Source organism: Carassius gibelio, chromosome A1 (assembly GCF_023724105.1).
Source record: "Carassius gibelio isolate Cgi1373 ecotype wild population from Czech Republic chromosome A1, carGib1.2-hapl.c, whole genome shotgun sequence".
Taxonomy (NCBI): Eukaryota; Metazoa; Chordata; class Actinopteri; order Cypriniformes; family Cyprinidae; genus Carassius; species Carassius gibelio.
Genome location: NC_068371.1, coordinates 27,336,982 through 27,356,705, shown reverse-complemented (window position 1 = coordinate 27,356,705; position 19,724 = coordinate 27,336,982). Strand labels below are relative to the sequence as shown.

General features: G+C 35.2%; 2 protein-coding genes across 4 annotated transcripts; both read right to left on the bottom strand.

Moving 5' to 3' along the window:
- Positions 1 to 180: 180 nt before the first annotated feature.
- LOC128017317 (sodium/hydrogen exchanger 9B2) lies at positions 181 to 8,162 on the bottom strand. Of its 2 annotated transcripts, none has more exons than XM_052602651.1 (12): positions 7,351 to 8,162; positions 6,025 to 6,235; positions 5,614 to 5,784; positions 4,481 to 4,623; positions 4,134 to 4,261; positions 3,874 to 4,049; positions 3,301 to 3,407; positions 3,036 to 3,185; positions 2,667 to 2,775; positions 2,435 to 2,571; positions 2,097 to 2,280; positions 181 to 1,488 (listed from the first exon to the last, which is right to left on the bottom strand). In XM_052602651.1, exons 1-12 carry the CDS (start codon positions 7,462 to 7,464, stop codon positions 1,427 to 1,429), a joined length of 1,692 nt encoding a protein of 563 aa, XP_052458611.1. In that variant the 5' UTR covers positions 7,465 to 8,162; the 3' UTR covers positions 181 to 1,426. The 2 variants fall into 2 exon arrangements, with proteins under 2 accessions (XP_052458611.1, XP_052458621.1); XM_052602661.1 differs by having other exon boundaries at positions 6,025 to 6,232; positions 7,351 to 8,161.
- A 274-nt stretch (positions 8,163 to 8,436) lies between these two features.
- On the bottom strand, positions 8,437 to 14,792 carry bdh2 (3-hydroxybutyrate dehydrogenase, type 2). 2 transcript variants are annotated; one of them, XM_052602705.1, is made up of 10 exons: positions 14,730 to 14,792; positions 14,192 to 14,279; positions 12,992 to 13,070; positions 11,111 to 11,207; positions 10,774 to 10,882; positions 9,966 to 10,026; positions 9,599 to 9,712; positions 9,426 to 9,484; positions 8,993 to 9,085; positions 8,437 to 8,841 (listed from the first exon to the last, which is right to left on the bottom strand). In XM_052602705.1, exons 2-10 carry the CDS (start codon positions 14,261 to 14,263, stop codon positions 8,788 to 8,790), a joined length of 738 nt encoding a protein of 245 aa, XP_052458665.1. In that variant the 5' UTR covers positions 14,264 to 14,279; positions 14,730 to 14,792; the 3' UTR covers positions 8,437 to 8,787. The 2 variants fall into 2 exon arrangements, with proteins under 2 accessions (XP_052458665.1, XP_052458674.1); XM_052602714.1 differs by having other exon boundaries at positions 14,711 to 14,732.
- Positions 14,793 to 19,724: the final 4,932 nt, after the last annotated feature.

The following is a 19,724-nucleotide window of genomic DNA, read 5'->3' as shown; positions in this document are numbered from 1 at the left end:
AAATGTCTTCTCAGAAAGTAACAGTGCTGCCTCTTTGCATCTGATTTGCATTAGATAATATAAAAAGATATGCTTTCAAATATGAACAGGGGGTTTTGCCTTTCGTTTACTAAAAAGGCAAATGTCTTTCATTTTCTGCAGCCATACATCTTCAAATAGACTACACATACACCATAGAAATCAAGTTCTTAAGAATAGTCATTTAATTGCTTATATTAACAGTTACTGCATGAATCATTACAACTACTGTAACACATCACAACACAAAACCTTGTAAATTTCAAGCAGTAAACATAAACCACTAATACTATTCACAAAATAAGTTATATCACCAATTACCTTTCCCATGATTCTATAGAACATTCAAATACACATTTCATGAAAACGATCATAAGGAAAAAAATAATAATAAATACGGTTCATGGAAAGTAACATGACAAACTGTGCAATGGCGAGGTAAATCTAGGCTGTCATTCTACTAATCATACTGTCATACTAATAAATAAAATAAAAAATCCACTGTAAACACAGAATGTAACCATTTTTACAGCAGTATTTGACTGCATGTGTAACAAGGCTGACAAGATCCCTGCAAAAACACTGATCAATCTCAGAATGCAGATCCATGACTGTGTTCGGAATAGTTACTACACATACTTGTCCTACTATTACTGCAGTATGTAGAATACTGGGATAAACTACATTTGCCAAAATGAAATACTCTTATCCTGTAACATACTCAACTTGACCTTCCAGTTCCATGCTGATGTGAGTCAAAAGAAACCTCTTTTTCTAGCCTCACTATTTGTTTAGAATGTTAAATGTTTTTTTTTATTTAGATGAATCAGCATCAGGTATTATGATGTCATAATAGCATAATGATATCGTTGTCTTTTTAGTTCATGCCACTTACAGTGTAAGCCTAATATCTGTATACTTTAAGAATGTATTTACACATTATATAAGGAATCATAATCATAAAATACATATATAGTTTTTCTAAAGGCAGAGGACGTTGACATATTATAAGACAAGCTGTGCATATAAATATAAAAATATAGAAGGCTGTATACAGTATACGCTGAACAGTGCTCAGTAAGTAGTAAGCTAGTATTCCATTACGAACATAGTCATGACAGCACTGACCACTACACGACTACTGCAGACTCATCTGTAATATATATATCTTATCCAAGAAATACTATCAACCCAAACATAAGCCAGTTAGAAAAAAATAATAGTGTTCATCCACCTTGGAAGGTAAAAAATGAGAGTTGGGCTCCTTCATTTGAAAAGCATCTCCCACTTTTGCAGTCTGACTTCAGTGGCTCGCAGCAATGAGTTCGAGAATCCAGTTTGAAAACCAAAAGGATAACCAGCAGCCTTGGATGTCGGGTTGTCACTTCCCAGATGCATTCCAGACACATCACAGGGCACTCTCGAATGTCATCGGGGTCTCTGATGCAGATAAAGCGCCTTGACTGACAGCTACAGTTCAGAAAATGACAAGAAACACAAGCATACACATTCATTAAACACAGTAAAAAATTATAGTACCATGCAAATGTCAGAGAGATTTCCTTAAGAAGGGCTAATTCATATTTTCACACAAAGCAGGTTTATGTATTTGAAGCAAACTGAATCTACTGGTTAAGTCATAGAAGCTGAAACATCTTGTGTTTTTTTAACACATTAGCAAAGTGCAATAACCAGCACTGTACAAACAATAAAACAAACACAGAGTGAAAAAGGACAAAGGGTGACCTGCTAGCATGCAAATTCAGCAAGCAGTGGTGACGCATCTCCATGTTCATCTCATGTCGCATGTTTATCAGAATCGATTGGCTGCTATCCATTTATTTCTGGTGGCAAGACACTTGCAGAAATCTAGTATCATTCGCACAGCTATGCAGTTTAGATCGGACCCTTAATGCGGTTTCATGCATACCTCACATTTAGCACTTCTCATGTAAGAGCGACTAATGTTCATGTTGCTAAGCTACATTTTTGTGCCAACTCTGACTTTAGAATCCTGCCAGTGATTCCTAAAAATGTAGCCTAGGTAGGCAGCTCACTAGGTTGTATATGTTTCTCACCCCACTCAGGGTTCTTTGGTTTCCGCAGGAGTCGAGGACCGAGCAGACTGATGAGGAGCGCTCCAATAGGAGCAGTGATGAGAATGGACAGCACCGCCACAGTCAGGACGTCCATGCCGTACTTCTGCAGCTCAAGGTCATTCTTGGAGCGCGCCATGTCCAGAGCTGTAGAGCCTATCGCAGCCTGAAACCAGTCACACAGCATTCATAAGAATCTCATATGCATTTCATTTTTTTTGCCATTTAACTCACACATGTCTAAAATACATAGAAGGACTGAGTAAAAGATAAAGGCACAGTAAAGCAAAAGGTCTATTTGTTAGACTCGAGAAGTATACCTGTACTGTTGCTTTAGGCATCCAGGCTAGAGCGATGAAGACTTTCTCTTTCAGGTTAAAGCCGGCTCGCAGTACCACAACAAAAGTGATAAGCAGGCGTACCGTGAGTGCGATGAACAGGGCTGCTATACCCAGAACTGAGGACACATTACATTTGAGATGATGAACTTCATCAGCTATTTTACTGTAACGTGACAAAAGGGAATTGACGAACTGGGAGTATGAGACTCACACACAGTCGTGACCTCCAAAGATGTAACGATAACCTCCGCACCGATGAGACCAAAGAGAAGGGGCTGGAACACGTGCCAAAACCTCTCCACCACCGCTTCCACTGGAGCCTGAAACACATTCAAATTAGACACGTGATCTGAGAAAAAAACAGGGAGAACGATCTATTAGTACTGACACAGAGAAAATGAATGCATATTAGGTCTGAGCAAAAACAATAATTTAGTTTTCCGCTCCAGATATACACTTTTTTTCAATTATACATTGATTAAACAATGTGGGTCTAAAATGTAGCCTTTGTAAATAATAATCAACATTTAGTTGACTAGTCACGCACATCCCTAGTGTGCTAGGCAGGAGGGATTCAGACCTTAGCTTTCCCCCAGCCTATTCCAGCCACAAACGTCAGCACCAGCGCACAGAGACCTCCTGCGCCAGGAATCCCAGCCACGTTACAGCCAAACAAAGCAAACACGGCCAGCCCCAACAACAGGAAGGAACGCTTCAGCACGAGATTTCCCTGCGTGGTAAGATAAAAGACACAAATCAACAACAACCTCGGAAACTGTTCCCCTGACTACATACATTTTTGGATCTCAACATGTACATTTCAAACAAAGTTGTAGCTCACGTACCTGGTCTCTGCTGGGGAAGTAACGTAGAAAGTACCCTAAAGCCACACCAGCGGCCGCGCCACCTAATACCTCCAGCGGTCCCCTCAGCACATTTAACCACACGCTGCCTGCAGAGGGCGACAGAAAGACCACTAATATAAAATGAGACCACTGACACCAAGGAAGTCCATAAATCCTGGAGAAAGATCCCTACAAAATAAAAATCTAAAATTGAATAAATAGTAATAAATTGAAAAACTTCAATTGCATGTGTTAATATACAAAATGTAATAATTCATATACAAACACTATTAAAAGGGTGGTCTGTTTTTTAAGAGATTTTAATTTGATATAAAAAAAAAAAAAAAAATTTAGAATTTAGCACAATGTATTCTATCCTAGACGTCTTCCATTTATGTAAACACATTTTGAATTGCTCTGTCAGGCTGGTTAGTTATTGATATCGCAATCCAAATGAACGTTCAATCCAGTGTCAGCTGACTTGGCGCCAATGTTGCCACTGATCTCTCAGTTATCACTTTATTTTAGAAACATACTGTGTATTTGCTACCTTTTAGATATCTTTTGGCATACCTGTAGAAAAGGCTATACCCAAGCAGGTGGTGAAGCAGGTAATGGCGATGATGTCATCAACGCTGCATGCTGCCATGAGAAGAGTAGGTATACCCTGCTCTAAACCGTATCCTTCCTTATGCAGAAGCAGCATTGACGGAACCACAACAGCTGGAGAAACGGCCCCAAGAACAAACCTACCGAGCAGAAACGGCAGTAATAAGGTTGGTAGCAGTAGACATTTCAGAGAGGTTCTTGTCTTATCAAAATCAGTGGTTTACCCTAAAATAAAGCCCCAGACCCATGGAAGACCCAGTATTAAATAGGCGATCACAGCCATAGTGGTTGCCTCGAAAGTGAGAGGGCACATGGACAAACGCAGACACACAGCTTTCAGCTTCTTCAGAGCCTGAAATACACATTAAAGCAATATATTACAACAAAATGTAAACTCATTTTTCATACAGTCTTCATTTAAGTGAAAAGCCTTTGTGAAATGAAACTGGAAATCAAAAAAACAATATGGTGTTTGGTTGAAAGAGAATTCTAAAGAACATGAAGGCACATCCTCTCGGGTTAGCAACAATGTTTTTGGTGTAACTCTCCAGGGGTCGGTGGGGTTTCATACCTTGCCATCTAATTCCAGCCCAGCCTTGACCAGAATAACACCCAGTGCGATGTTCCTCAGAGAAGCAGACCATCTAACATCAATGTAAACCGCATCTGTCACCACAGGGATGTTTCTGAGGATGAACCCTGCCAGCAGCATGCCTGCGGACACACGCAGAGAAAACAACAGAACTGAACAACACAAACAGAACTTTACACTTCTCACACTGACAGTGAAACTGACCACTCTGGGAAATAAACGAAGAAATAACAGCGCTGTGGGAAAATTCAATTATACACTACTGTTCAAAAGTTTGGAGGCAGTAAGAAGTCTCTTATGGCCATAGATCAAGGCTGAATTCATTTGATCATATAAAATGCTATATTACTGCATTAGAAAATACAGCAATATTGTTAAATATTTTTTACAATTTAAAATGTTTTCAATTTGAACATATTTTAAATGTATATTTTTTCTGTGATTCTAATATGCTAAAGGTGGTCAAGAAACATTTAGCTTATTGTCAAAAAAAAACAACAAAGTTCAAAAGAATAGCATTTATTTGAAATGAAAATCCCTGTAACAATAAAAATGTGCTTTACTCTTACTTTTGATCAATTGAATGTTTCGTTGCTGAACAGAAATATAAATTACTAAATAGAAACATTTTTGAACAGTAGATTACATTAGTATCAAAACAATTTAACACTTGCAATGAATTAGAATAAGAAGTTCAAAATTAAGGTTCTTGTTGAAGTTACCATCAGAATGACTTCATATTTAGGGCTATTTTTTGTAATCATTACAGAAATAGTATAATGGTTATATATTTTTAAACATAAAAGCTAGAATACAGTATGTACTGTGCCATACATATTGCATTCCATCCCAAACAGAGACATTATTTTCTTCCCTTTTCACTGAAATTTCATGACATGGGCGATAGCAATCAAAAAAGTTCCATATGCAGATTTCGCTCAAGTTCGATTCAGTCATGTGAACTTCCATGCCGACCAACAGAAAACTGTGCTGTGTGCAAGCATTGCTTTACAAATCACTACATTGTTAACATTAACAACAGTCAAAGTTTTTTTGCACGCATGATTTCACTAATGTAACCACACCTTATTGTTTTCAGAAATTGCTCATACCAAGTAGTGGAGGTAAAGGTGGCACATTTGGAAAGCGTATGCATCCAAACAGCTTTCCCCCGGCTACAGAACAAATAAACAGGGTCACGATGCCAAAAAGGTTTCCGCCAGGAAGACATTCCTTCTCTGTAATGGACCACACAACCCCAAAGAGCACTGCAGCCATGGACACTACAAAGGGGACAATAACAAACAGATACTGTGTTCACAGGAATAAATAACATTTTAAAATATATTAGGATAAAAAAAGGTATATTAAATAGTAATAACATTTCATAATATTAATGTATTTTAGATCAAATAAATGCAGTCTTGGTGAGCAGAAAATCTTACCAACCCCAAACATCTGAAGGGTAGAGTACATGTAATTTCTATAGTTAGGTTTTAGAAGATCATTGCAACTTTTCTAACCTTTGGTGATAATGGTAGCTAGCAGGCCTCTGGGTGGACACGGACATAGTCTGCGCAGCCATGGGCAGCATTTGTACGGAGGGTCTGTGTTTGTATAAGCATCAACTGAAGACACCAGTCGAGGGACATAAATCGTCTCTTCAGTCAGACTTGGGCTCTCGGAGCGCTTTGGAACCACCAGGACTGTCTGACTGACAGTAAGGTGATGCTGCTGGAGAAAAAGAAGAGTGAAGAGAGGAGCAGTGATCTTTGCAGCAAAATCTAAATTGGCAAAAAAAAAAAAAAATGTCCATATATCTGAGACTATACCTATTTGAATGGAAAGAAAGAAAGAAAGAAAGAAAGAAAGAAAGAAAAAGTTTTTTTAAGTCTCTTATGCTATCATTTATTTTATCAAAAATACAGTATAGTCAATAACATTGTGAAATATTATTACAATTTAAAATAACATTAGAATAATTTCCTGAAGTATCTGCTGGAAATTCAGTTTTGCTATCACAGAAATTATAAATTAACTAATATTAAAATAGAAAATGGTTACTATGAATGTCTACTAGAGAAATAATCATTATTACTATATAAAACAATGATTTTGTTATAATATTGCAGCCCTCTAGAGTTTGCAGAGATTACTATGCTCTATTAGTGTTATGCCATTTTTGTGTACATACATGTATGTACATGAGCAGCAGTAAAAAAGACAAATAAACATAAAAGTCATGTCAACATGGAAAACATGATAGGTAAAAATTGATAGCCTGAATGCACTGTAAGTCGCTTTGGATAAAAGTGTCTGCTAAATGCATAAATGTAATTTAATTTAATGTCAGATGCAGATTCTATTCCACTTTGGCACATGGGTTTGATTGACTGGTAGCAGTCTATAGTTTTGTGACTGATGACATAGCAGAAAGTTTGAGTGGGAGGTTGAAAAAAAAAAAAAAAAAAAAAAAAATATATATATATATATATATATATATATATATATATATATATATATATATATATATATAAAGTAACACATTTTTTTAAATGAAGCTTTTTTATTATTAAATTAAAGAATGTGAAATAGTCTCAGATCTCTCAGTGTATTTTATTATATCTGAATGTACTACTGACTCTATGTACTCGATAAAGCATTTAAATGTTTGTTAATTTGTAAATTAACGATATTTTATAGTGTTAAAACTTTTATATTGTCCATTAAGGCTTGAGACCTTTTAGCTACATACTGTAACATCAATAAAGGCAACTTTATATAGAACCAATATTGAAATAATATAGACAAAACCAGCATAAAGTGGGAGATTCTCACTAATAACCTACTTCAGCATGATTTCCCAAGCCGCAGGCTGCATCCTCAGTCCTCTGAGAGTGAGAGGAGGGCTCTGAGTGGGGTCTGGACTGAGCATCCTCCATGGCACCGAAGTTCTGCTTCATCCAAGCTCGAGTCTTCTAGCCATCGCACGCGATCATAGCATAGAGTCTATCAACTCTCCGTCTGTTAATATAAATCGCGATTACAGAGTCCGCCTATCTATTAACTTCAAAGAGGAAATAACACGAATAGTAGAAAAGAGACCGACTGGTTTATTCAACAGGTTAATCGGATTGTGAGCGTACTAAACGAGACGCCTGGGCCATATGGTGCTTCTTCACTAGACTGAAGAGAGCGTAGCATATGGTCTCTGTAGTAAATAACTCACTGAATAGCATTACTGAGATCACAGTGTTCTTAGTCCAGGTGTTCTTATTTACAGCATCGTCTATAGTAAAAGTCTGTCCTTGTATCTTGTTTGTTTTTGATCCAGACATTGCCTTTTCTGTGTGATGAGTATAGTTTTTGTTATGATAAATCAATTAGCCTACCTGACATGAAATAATGAAACTAACAATCTTAGCTTTAATCGATAATGCCATCATATCTCATGCGGAAGTATCTGTCAGCGAGTGACTGAACGACATGTGCTAAGATTTACAGATACAATAAACAAAAATACTGAACATTTCACCGCTTGATCACAGAATGCGCGGACAGATTTAAACAACAAGTCTTTTAGCCGGTAAAAGGCATCCGGAAGTGTTAAAATGACAGCTGGAATATCGTTTAACCGTACGTCCGGTCCAACCCTAATAATAGAAAGGTCCAATCCGGTTCAAGCTGTGCTATTTTTCCCAACCCGTTCTGACAAGTCCCACCTCCTGTGGAGTGATTGGCTAGATCTTACAGCAACTGTCCAATCACAAGACGTCGGGAGGCAAGAGCCTAGTCTATGGTTTATCACGATCACATAATATTGCAGCATCCACAATGTTTAATGCTTTATCCACATTATTTTATGTGCGAGGATTCCGGTCTCACCCAAGTTTAAAGGCTTACTGTTTTAAAATACTCATTGTTTTGATGCAAGGTTTCAGTTTAAAAACATTGTTTCTCAACCTTTATTTATGAATTTGTCTAATAGAAGACATTAATTCCCCCCAAAATGTTGATTACATTTGGCATGTTATAATTATTTAAATCAATTTATCTTTAAACCAAAGGTGAAGATTGGATGACAGGTTGTGCAATAAGTGAGCTTGGCAATGGCATCCACAATTTTTACATCAGTGGCCAGGAATGAAAAGAAAGTAAGAAAGAACGATCAAGAGCACCATTGCAGCATTAAAGTTTTAAAGATAAAGAAAATCAGTGACTATGTTTCTCTGGAGGTCAAACTGTGTGCATGTTAAAGGTTATTTCATAAATTAAACAAAACATCCTCAGAGTCTCCATCCTCCATCAATGATGGCTTCGGTTCCTGTTACATAGGCAGACTGCAGGAATAAAAATTGTTCTATTAATTTTAGACATCCAACTATATTTTTAATCCAAGAGAACTGCTTAAACAGCAACACCCCTTTTCAGTACTACATGATGTATTTTAAATGATACAGAAAAAAATATATACAATGGTTGAAGACTCACCTCATCTGAGGCCAAGTACACACACAGATGTGCCACTTCTTCTGCAGTGCACAATCTACCACTCTTCTGTCTGGCCATAAAGTCTTTAAAAGCCTGAGATGAAAGATAACAAATAAAAAAGGAATAAAAGTGTGTGTGTGTGTATATATATATATATATATATATATATATAGTTGTTTTTTTACATTTGCTTCTGTTGCATGACTTCAACTTGTGTATAATATAAATTCAAGCCTCATTAACTTTCACTCAGAGCAGCACAAGCTTCTCTATAATTGCTCATCTCTAGCTGTGCTTCAGTTAGTTGTTAGTTGTCTTCCCTGAAAGCTCTAAAAGAGTTTTGCATTTTGAGAAAAACTAAGAAAATAAATTAGGCAAGCAGCTTCAGGTTACTTGGCTGTATAGTGCAATGTCTTGGTAATGGAAGCAGTACCTGTTCTGGATCAGGTCTGTCCTGAATTCTCTGTCGTAATGATGGTGTATCTACAGTTCCTGTAAAGGTTAAAAGAAGCAAAATGACTCATATACTCATTAGGTACAGGGATGTTTTCGGTATGTTAAAGGGACTTAAGTTAATATAGGAAACTAATCAGTAAAGTAGCATACCAGGGCAGATACAATTACAGCGGATTCCTTGCTCCAGGAAATCAGCTGCCACTGATTTGGTCAGTCCAATGATGGCAGCTTTAGACGTGCTGTAGACACATCGGTTCACAACTCCTGGACATGTAATTAAGGAGAAGCAATTAGGAGAGGGCAAACTTCACCTGACCTGGCATTTATCCAATTTTACCATCAGCCAAACTGGAGATAATGGGGATAATGCCAAGAGCTACATGGAACAATGTCAGTCATCACATGTAATTAAGAGCAAAGGGCCAAATCTTGATATACAACGTGATGTATTACAGCAGACCATTTATAATTCAGCATGAAAATGCAAATAGGTTGCAACAGAATATAAATATTTTACCTTTGATACTAGATGCCACAGATGCCATATTGATGATATTTCCAGATTTACGAGCCAGCATCTATATGGATATAAGGGAAATCAATTAAAATGGGCAGACTGGTTAAAGTAATGTACTTCAAAACAGACAGCAGGATTATTACATTCATGTAGCTGTCATGGATCCCATGCTGATAATATCGCCAGATGTAAAGTACCGTTCAAAAGTTCAATACGTTTTTTTTTTTTCTTCAAGTATTTTTCAGCATGGGTGCATTAAATTGATCCACAGTGACAGTAAAGACATTTATAATGTTACAAAATGTACAAATGTTATTCTGTAATTTCCACTAATCAAAGAATCTTGAAAAATATATATGTTTTCAACATTAATAATGATAATTGAAGTTTTACTTTAGCACCAAATCAGCATATTAAAAACTCAAAAAGCAGGTGAAAGCAGGTAATGGATATTTAGTACTAATCACAGAACCAGTTTTACTAAAGAGACACGCATTACAATTGCATGTGATTAATCGTGCAGCCCTAATAAAAATTATACTTATTTGACTGACATTTATATTTCATTAAAAATACCCAAACAACAACAATATCTGGAAAGCATTTGAGTACATATATGATATCACAGGGATTAAGTAGTAAACCGCATGATAGGCATCTGTTTTGTGCTATAAACCCAAAGAACAAAAAGGATGGGTATGAAAATATAATCTTTAAACATGAAGGTCTCTTCCAGGGATAATGGGAAAAAGAAGTAGTATCTTAAGGTGTTCTGGAATAATCCTAGACAGGAGAAGGACAAGATGACCTTAGGCAGGAAGGCCTTGATCATCAGGTACATGCTGCGGACATTCACGTTCATAGTAAAGTCCCAATCGGATTCCTCACAGTCCAGTATTGAGCCATGATGGACAAATCTGTGCCAAAAAAAAAAAAAAAAGAGTAATGAGAGAGAGTGTGTGTGCGTTAAATGAACAGTTCACCCAAAAATGAAATAAACTCAAGCTTTTGTGCCATGTGTTCTGAAATGTGATTTCTGAAAGGTAAAACTAGGCAGGATAGACAACAAACAGAAATGCTGTACAACATTCCATTTTTGTGTGTCTATATGGCTTCAAGCATTGATTTAAATGAGAAATACAAACCCAGCAACATTGAAGAGCACATCCACATAGTCAAAGTCCTTGGCCAGGGCCTCCACTTGGTCTTTCTTGGTAACATCGACAACTTTGGTTTTGATCCCTAAAAAAAAATAAAAAAATAAAAAATAAAAAAATAATAATGTGGGAATAAAAGAACTTTCCAGGATTCAAAAGAGCATACAGAAGCCTGAGAAGAGAAACACCTTTGAACTAAAGCAATTTGTTTTCAAAATAATGGGATTATGTGGCAAAGCAGGGCAGTATGAAAAGGGAGGATAAAAAAGGCCCAAAAGACTTTGAAACCCCTTTTGTAGAAAAAAATCTTATATAAACATGCTCAAAGATCAAAGATAATTAAATTAAAAAGCAAACACATGGACCAGATGTCCATCACTAAAGTTAGGATTTGAGTTCAATAACAACTGAATTAAATCAATCAAACAAAAACAATCAATATGATTTTGTAAACACCACCATTATTCAACAGTGACAGTAAAGACATGTTTAAAGTCACAACAAATTTATATTTCAAATAAATGTTCTTTTAATCTTTCTATTCATGAAAGAATCCTGAAAGAAAATGTATTATGATTTACAAAAAACACACACACACACACACACACACACATATATATATATATATACACACACACACACACACATATATATATATATAGTACAATTTTAAAGCATATGTTGTAAATTATAGTAAAGTAGTAAATTACAGTGCCCTCCACTAATATTGTGAAAATGAATCTTTATAAGCTTTCATTAAACAATTCACAAAATTCTAACCTTTCACTGAATAAAGACAATTGAAAGTGGGGGGAAATAATAATAAAATATCTCTGTATTCCCATTCATTTTTATACTTTTAGAACACCAGAGTGACTAGGAGCATGAAATCCTCCAGCCATGACTTCCTGTTCCACAGGATTAAAAGTCTGAGGAACACAAAGGCCAAATTCCCTTAATCATCATAAGAAGTAAAACCAAAGAATATAGTTCTGAATTGCAGAACAAGATTGTTGAGCTGTAAGAAAAGAGCTAAAGCACTGAAAATCCACCTTTAGGGCAATACTTAAGAAGTTCCAATCATTTGAAGATGTTACAAATCAGTCTGGAAGAGGACGTGTGTCTGCATCATCCTAATGCACGATGAGGAGGAGAGTTTGAGAGGCCAAAGACATGAGATATATACATATATACATATATACATATATATATATATATATATATATATATATATATATATATATATATATATATATATATATATATCAAACAGCCCCTACAATAAAAGTAAAATCCTCCTCGCTCATCCAAAAACAAACTCCAGTATATTCAGTTGTCAGGCATGCCTGGAACATTAGACGAACTGGCTTCTATGATCATATGAAAAAAAAAAAAACACACACCGGATGGGTTTGGTGTAAACAGGGATAAAAATTACCCCATGCCTATGGTTAAATATACTGCTGGATCTTTAATGTTGTGGGCCTATTATTTTCTGCCGGGAGTCGTTACTTCAATGACAGGTTAGAGTTTTATGAATTTTTCTGAATGAAAGATCAAAAGGATGAATGATGCAGATTTATTCTCACAGCCATCTTTGCTCATATTCACCAAAGGTGCCAATATCAGTGGAGTGCACACGGTTTATAATCATTGTCACTCAAAATGTATCAAATTAGCATTTTTAGAATAGTCAAAAATCTGTTCAATCTGATCAGTTTGCAAAAACAAAATCGGATATGATAGCTTAAGATAAAGATTGCAGAAATTTAATAGCTCAGAAACAACATGAGAATCTTGTTTATGTTTATAAAAGTTTGTTTCACATAATCCCACTAGGTGGCAATACACAGCCAGTCAATGAGTTACCTGGAATGCCATCCAGCTCTTTAAGTTTCTCCCCATTGATATCTGTAGCAGTGACTTGGGCACCTTCCTTGGCAAAAGCCTGTTGAAATGATGCTATAGTTAAAGTCAGTAAACGACAACGTGCATTATTAACATGACTATGACTGCTTACTGTTGAAAGATGTTTGCTAACTTTCTCAATATCTGAACATGATGTGAGCTTTTCACGATAAGATGGACAAATGTAATGAAAAAATTTTCAACAAATGCATTTCTCCTGATAACAGAAATTTTATGGCTCAAATTGAGCAGGGTTAATGCACAAAGCAGCCTGGGCCGATGTAAAATCCTACCATATCTAGACTTTCAATCAATCAATCAATCACCTTTATTTATATAGTGCTTTAAACAAAATACATTGCGTCACAGCACTGAACAACATTCATTTGGAAAACAGTGTCTCAATAATGCAAAATGATAGTTAAAGGCAGTTCATCATTGAATTCAGCTATGTCATCTCTGTTCAGTTTAAATAGTGTCTGTGCATTTATTTGCAATCAAGTCAACGATATCGCTGTAGATATACTTTCAATATACTCCACTGGTGAGGTTTCATTTGAAGACAATTCGTTAAATGGCATTTGTTCCCATAATGTGATCTGCCCACTGGCTCAGGGCTACAGTGTTTCCTCAATCTGTAGTTTTTTCTCATTTAATACTCATTTGAATATTCAATTGATATGGAAATGTATTCACCTAGCAGGTGTGCATCTTAACCACCTCCAGCGCTCTGCTGATAACATGCTGTTGACTCTTAGAGAATTTGCCTAAATGATCTGAGACACTCTATGCTTCCCCCCTTAACGATTATTCTAGGATTTTCAAATTAAAAATGCTTGTAAAAATAGAAAAATAGGCTGCAAAGGCTAGAAACATTCTCCCCTCAAGCTGGTTTCAGCATTCTTCATAGAGTTACTGTGTCCAAGAATTATGCGTCTACGCTTGACAGCCTTAAAATGTCATGTTGACAGCCCTTACATGGCGAGCTTTTATTCAAAAGGAAAAAAACATAGCAATTGTAAACCCTCAGAGTAAATCCATTTATTATATTCATCAAAGTGGCATGCAGGGCTGTCAATAAGCCACAGTAAAGTGCAGCAAACTTTTAGATTTGTAAGGAGGACGTGAAATCTTTGAAATGGATGAAAAATTAATAGTTACTATAGCAGAAGCTTTTCCAATGCCCTGTGCTGCTGCTGAAAGGACTATCACTTTCCCATCCAAACGGCCCATTGTCTTCAATAAATACCTAAACGTGTAGAGAAAAAAAGCATACATTTTATAAAAGCTACATTTACACGTTTAAAGTCAAACTGAACAGCTCGAAACGTCATGTTGTTTATATCCCAGTTTAACAAAGCCTGGATGAACTGAGTTTATAAAGCAGTTCTCGTTTGGAGCAAATAACCTGATCATCTGTTGATGGGTAATTGTAGGGAATGAATATTCAGGAGTGTACGATTAATCCAGGAGCACATAGATATATCATGAATTATGAGACGTTCAGTTGTTTATGTTTCATTATGTGTAGCAAGCGTGTCACGTGACAAGCGAATGAATTAGAATAAAAAAATAAAAAAATTGCTGTTCAAGTTTAAATGCCATTAATACTTAACAGATAGTGAAAAATGAAAAATATCAAAGCCTGTCTGCAAGAATGACGAACAGTCAAGAACTTACTGACAACTTCTTCACTTACCGACAACTTCTGTGTTCCAGAAAAAAAAGTACACGTGACGGACCAACGTCCGTATAGTTCAGGCTTCAATTTTCTATCAAAATAAAAGTCATTATAAAGTTTAATAAAACACGAATGAACGAAAACATAATGCGATCAATTATTGTACAGCAAATACGTCAACACAAGGTATAGGAAATATGTTTTCTAAATATTTTTAAACAACAACAGTTATGATTATCATGATGATGATTACATTACTGATGAAGTGATAATGCAACTTTATTCAGAATAAAACGATGTCCAATAATCATTCCACTCAAAGAAAAGACATTTGCTTACATTCAGACTATTTGATCTAAACTGCCATTATTAGAAACTGCTAGGTAATTAATATCTAAGGGAAAGAAAAAAAAACTATAACTATATAAAAATAACTATATTTTTTCCACTTATTTTTATTTATGTATTTATTTATTTTGGCAAATTGAATATTTCAGAAGCACTAAGGATGAAGGAAACATAGATGGCTACTTCAGTGCTGCATGAAGTTTCAAGAAGATGGTGTAACACATAACAACATGATGTGCAATGACTGGGTAATAGGGAACTAGCATTAAACAGTGATGCCACAGTTTAATGGGCTTTTATTTTGAAATAAACATTAACTTACATAACTTTATTTTTCTGTCGTTTGAAATCTCAGAGCTGCTTGTGGTGCAAGGGTCAATTACCACCATACCATTATCTTTGCTAAAATTGTAAAAGAGTAGTTCATGATTTATGTATATTAAAAGCATATAAAAATGTGATTTAAATATATATATATATATATATATATATATATATATATATATATATATATATATATATATATATATATATATATATATATATATATATACATGACCCATTATGTTTCTGTTTGCTCAGGCACACCACTTAGGGTCATGATGGTCCAATCAAAAGGTTAAAGGAAAAATGACTTTACTTAAAGACTCTGCTCTGCATTTACTGTCAATAGGTGCTAGGAGCCAAATCCAATCTCCAATCCATTGTCAAATCACCACTTGGCCAATGCAGAGTGCAAAAAACACGAATGCATCTACAACCAAATTGTTTGACTCTTAATACTTTGATGTTGAATTTATCCCATCATCCAATTCACTGAGCTGAAATTAGTGCTTTGTGAGCTTAGAGGCATGAAAATAAACACACAGTACATGCAGAGGGTCCGTGTAGTTCAGTGGATGTCTTATTAAGGTTGTAGGAAACCTTTAATGGCTTATCGATCGTGCAAAAAAGTGGAGGTAAATAAGGTTTTTATGCCTGGGGCTTCACTTTCTTTTTACATCACAGGCTTGCCATTAAACCATCCATTGCTTTGATTTAAAAACATGAATAGATTTATTTATTTATACATGAGCACATTACACAAGAATAAAAGAAGTGAATACATGCAGTAGTAGATAAATGAAAATAGCAATTTTTATTATGACCATTAAAACCATTAACCACAATAATCTTTATTAAAGCCATTAAACCAATAGTTTATGATGACTATTAAAAATAATTAAGCATCATAGATATATATTCTTAATAATTAAAGTATATATATATATATATATATATATATATATATATATATATATATATATATATATATATATATATATATATAGAAAAGCCTCATCATTTTGTTCAAAGTGGATTGGCTCTGGTGTAGTTGGGTTGACGAATGAAAATTGTGCCAACCAACCCCATAATTTTTCCAGATGTTACGTCATTTTAGATATTAAATGCATTGAGTTAAGCACTAAAATAAACAATTACCTATTTTAGCAATTTTTATTTTTATTTATTTGGCACAGGTACAAGTGAGAATTTAAAAAGAAATCACTTTCATAATGAAACAGCACAGAAAAATTTCCAGAGAAATTATAGTTCTATATTTTATACTGCATAATATATTACAATATTTTGTCTGTGCACAGTCTTTCATCACTGTTATGGATATGACTCATTTGTCACATTGCACACAAGCTTGAACCACTGCCTGCAGATATTCATCAATTCCTTATTGTGAGTGTTAGGTTTAATCCTTTTAAATCAAGTTTTCAGTTACATTGTATCTGTTTTACAAATACAAATAATGTGAAAGCAAAAAATAATTCAGGCTTCTACAGCTTACTGATTCATTCATTCACCCCAGATTGCAAAACCAACACATCAATTGATTCCAAACCCACATACAGATAAGTACTTGTCACAGTAGAGTGTTTCTAAAATGCATGCACACACAAGCTCCCATAAAGTCTGTGGTATTGTTAATTAGCATCTTGACACCTTAAATGGAAAGGGTGCTCCTTAGACGACTGCATAATTGATTTCTTATTGTTTTCATATTACTGTAGTAAGGCATATCATTAATCAAGAACCCTTAATTAGTCTGAGCTCCAGAGAATAATGTAACTGTCAAATTCATCCTGCAGTAACATAACTTTCATGCGAAGATTTATCTTCCACAAATGAGCTCGACTGTTTCGATTTGTCACAAGTGATAAGTGAGTAAAGTGTTTGTCTTTTTAAATCTACTTTTAATAGATTTCATTGTAGGTCAAGCCATTCTCTAGTAATGAGTCTGAACAGAACAATATTTTAAGGAAAGAGACCCACCGCTGAACTGTATTTCTCACCATGCAGTGATTTACAACTTTGACATTTACAACATTAGCAGATTACCCATGAGTTTAGACACTTTCTAAGACACGTCACTTATGAAAAGAAATAAAAATAAAAATGGTTTATAAACATCAAATGAGCAAAATGTGTTTTATTGGCTGAATGAATGAAAAACTAACCTTTTTGGGTCCTTATTCAGCTCTCAGTCGGCCTTTTGCTCTAAAAGGCAGCACAATCTTTAGGGACTTAAAGAGAAATGTCTTGTAGCTAAGGATTACTATGCGTGAAGAATAAAAGCTTAAAAAAAACAATAAAACACACACACACAAAAAAAAAATCAAATGATCATGACATTTGTAATGTAAACAGGTCAATTTAGCTCAAAGGGATTCATTTAAGATTTTAAAGGGAATTTGAACAGAATCACTGTTTCACGACTGATCACTTAGACGCCCTGCGATTCAGTGAACGAGCCGTTTAACATCAAATCTGCACTGGATCTTAATATCAAAACTATAGTGAAAACACTATTAATTAGCACAGTAACAAGATTTTCAATATGATTAAGGCTTTATTAGATAAATCTAAGACATATAAACTAATCTAACACATAAGCACAAGCACTCATTCACACAAGTTGCAGGAAGATAGAACGTTAGAGAAGAATGAGTTTAAGAGAATGAAAATGTGGAATCCCAAGTTTACAGAAATACGTGAAATTGCATAGACATGAACAGCCATCAATCACTTAATTAACCCTCGAATTGAGTTAAAGTTATAGTAGATACACTAGTACAGATCAGAGTCTGGAGGAAATGTTACTTGCCTCATCTGTGTGAAGGGGTTCCCTTTTTTCTCATTGAAAGGGGGTTTCCCGATGTCGCTGATTGGCTGGAAGTTCAGTAGTTGTTGAAGTGATGTCTTGGGAAGCCCGTGGTTGGGCGTTGGCTGAAGACGCGGAGTTATGTGGCTGGTTGAAGTTGAACGGGCACTCGAGGTCAGACTCTGAGCCACGGCGTTACAAAACTTAACTCAGAACACGAAACTTTCAACGGAAAAGAAAATAAACTAAAGAAAAATAATAGAAGTACTGTTTGACGAGACTATAGGTGGTGTTTCTTCTCATCGTGGCCGAAGCACGCTGGAACAGCGCTTAAAGAATGCTTACGGTGATGACTAAAAGCAGCAGATGAAAAGCAAATGCTAAAAGCAAACTACAATCTAAAAGCAGCATTTGATGGTGTCCTGAGTATTTAAACTGGCCTTTTTGCCACACCTCAAATGTTGTCTTGACAAATCTGATATTGTCTTTGCTCGGGCTATCATAAATCACATGTTATCTTATCAAGCACGTGGTCCAAATTTCCCCGCTCTTGCAGGGTATTATTTTGTACATGATTCTTATAACTAGAATATGATACATTTGACAAACTGATGGTCAGGAATGTTTCAAGCTAACAGATTCAAACACATACATACTAAACATGAAAATGAATCCTTAAGCTATCCAATAGTTATTAAAAGACATGCACAATAAGTGATTAAAAACAGTATAGTCAACTGTGTGGGTAAATGAATATGTAGTTAATCCAAGGATCTTGTTTATTACTCTCATGGGTTTACATGTGATGTCCGGCGTTGCATCTCCATTACTTGCCCCAAATTTGACAATCTCTTCTCCAAATTGAAATTGTCAATAATTGTTCTGATGGTGTTAATGTTGATAGCTGTTCTGTGAAAGAGTTGGTTGGTTAACTTGCTTCTGACTTGTGGCACAAGGAATTATTTATAACATCCTGTTGCCTTTCTGAGGAATTTGGCTTGTGATTAAACCATGGACCTGATCCACTCTTTAATTTGTCTGGTTCAACATGTTTTAGCACATGCACTGAAAAAAAAAAATGTAGTTTTTACAAAACAATTTTGGCAGCTACAGTATGGTTGTAAAAGCTGTAAAAACATTTACAAACAAACTGTACATTTTACAATATAAAATTAATTTACAAACAAAAAAAATCAGAGTAAACTAGTCAATTCAACAATACACACTGCTAGCCTACTTAAATCTGTTTTGTATTTTTAAAATAAACTGGCAACCACCATAGTAATGCAGGTGGTAAAAAAGACAGCAATATGAAGAATCAGTTCATCACAAGCTTTTCCACAAGCTGAAGTAGATACTAATATATAGAAGGTGCACAGAGTCATTCAGTCACTAAACTTCATCATGATAACACATATGACATTTAAAAAATAATGCAAATAACATACATTAAACAAACAGAAGATGCAAAAATAAACCCACGTGTATATAACTGATAACAAACAAAACTG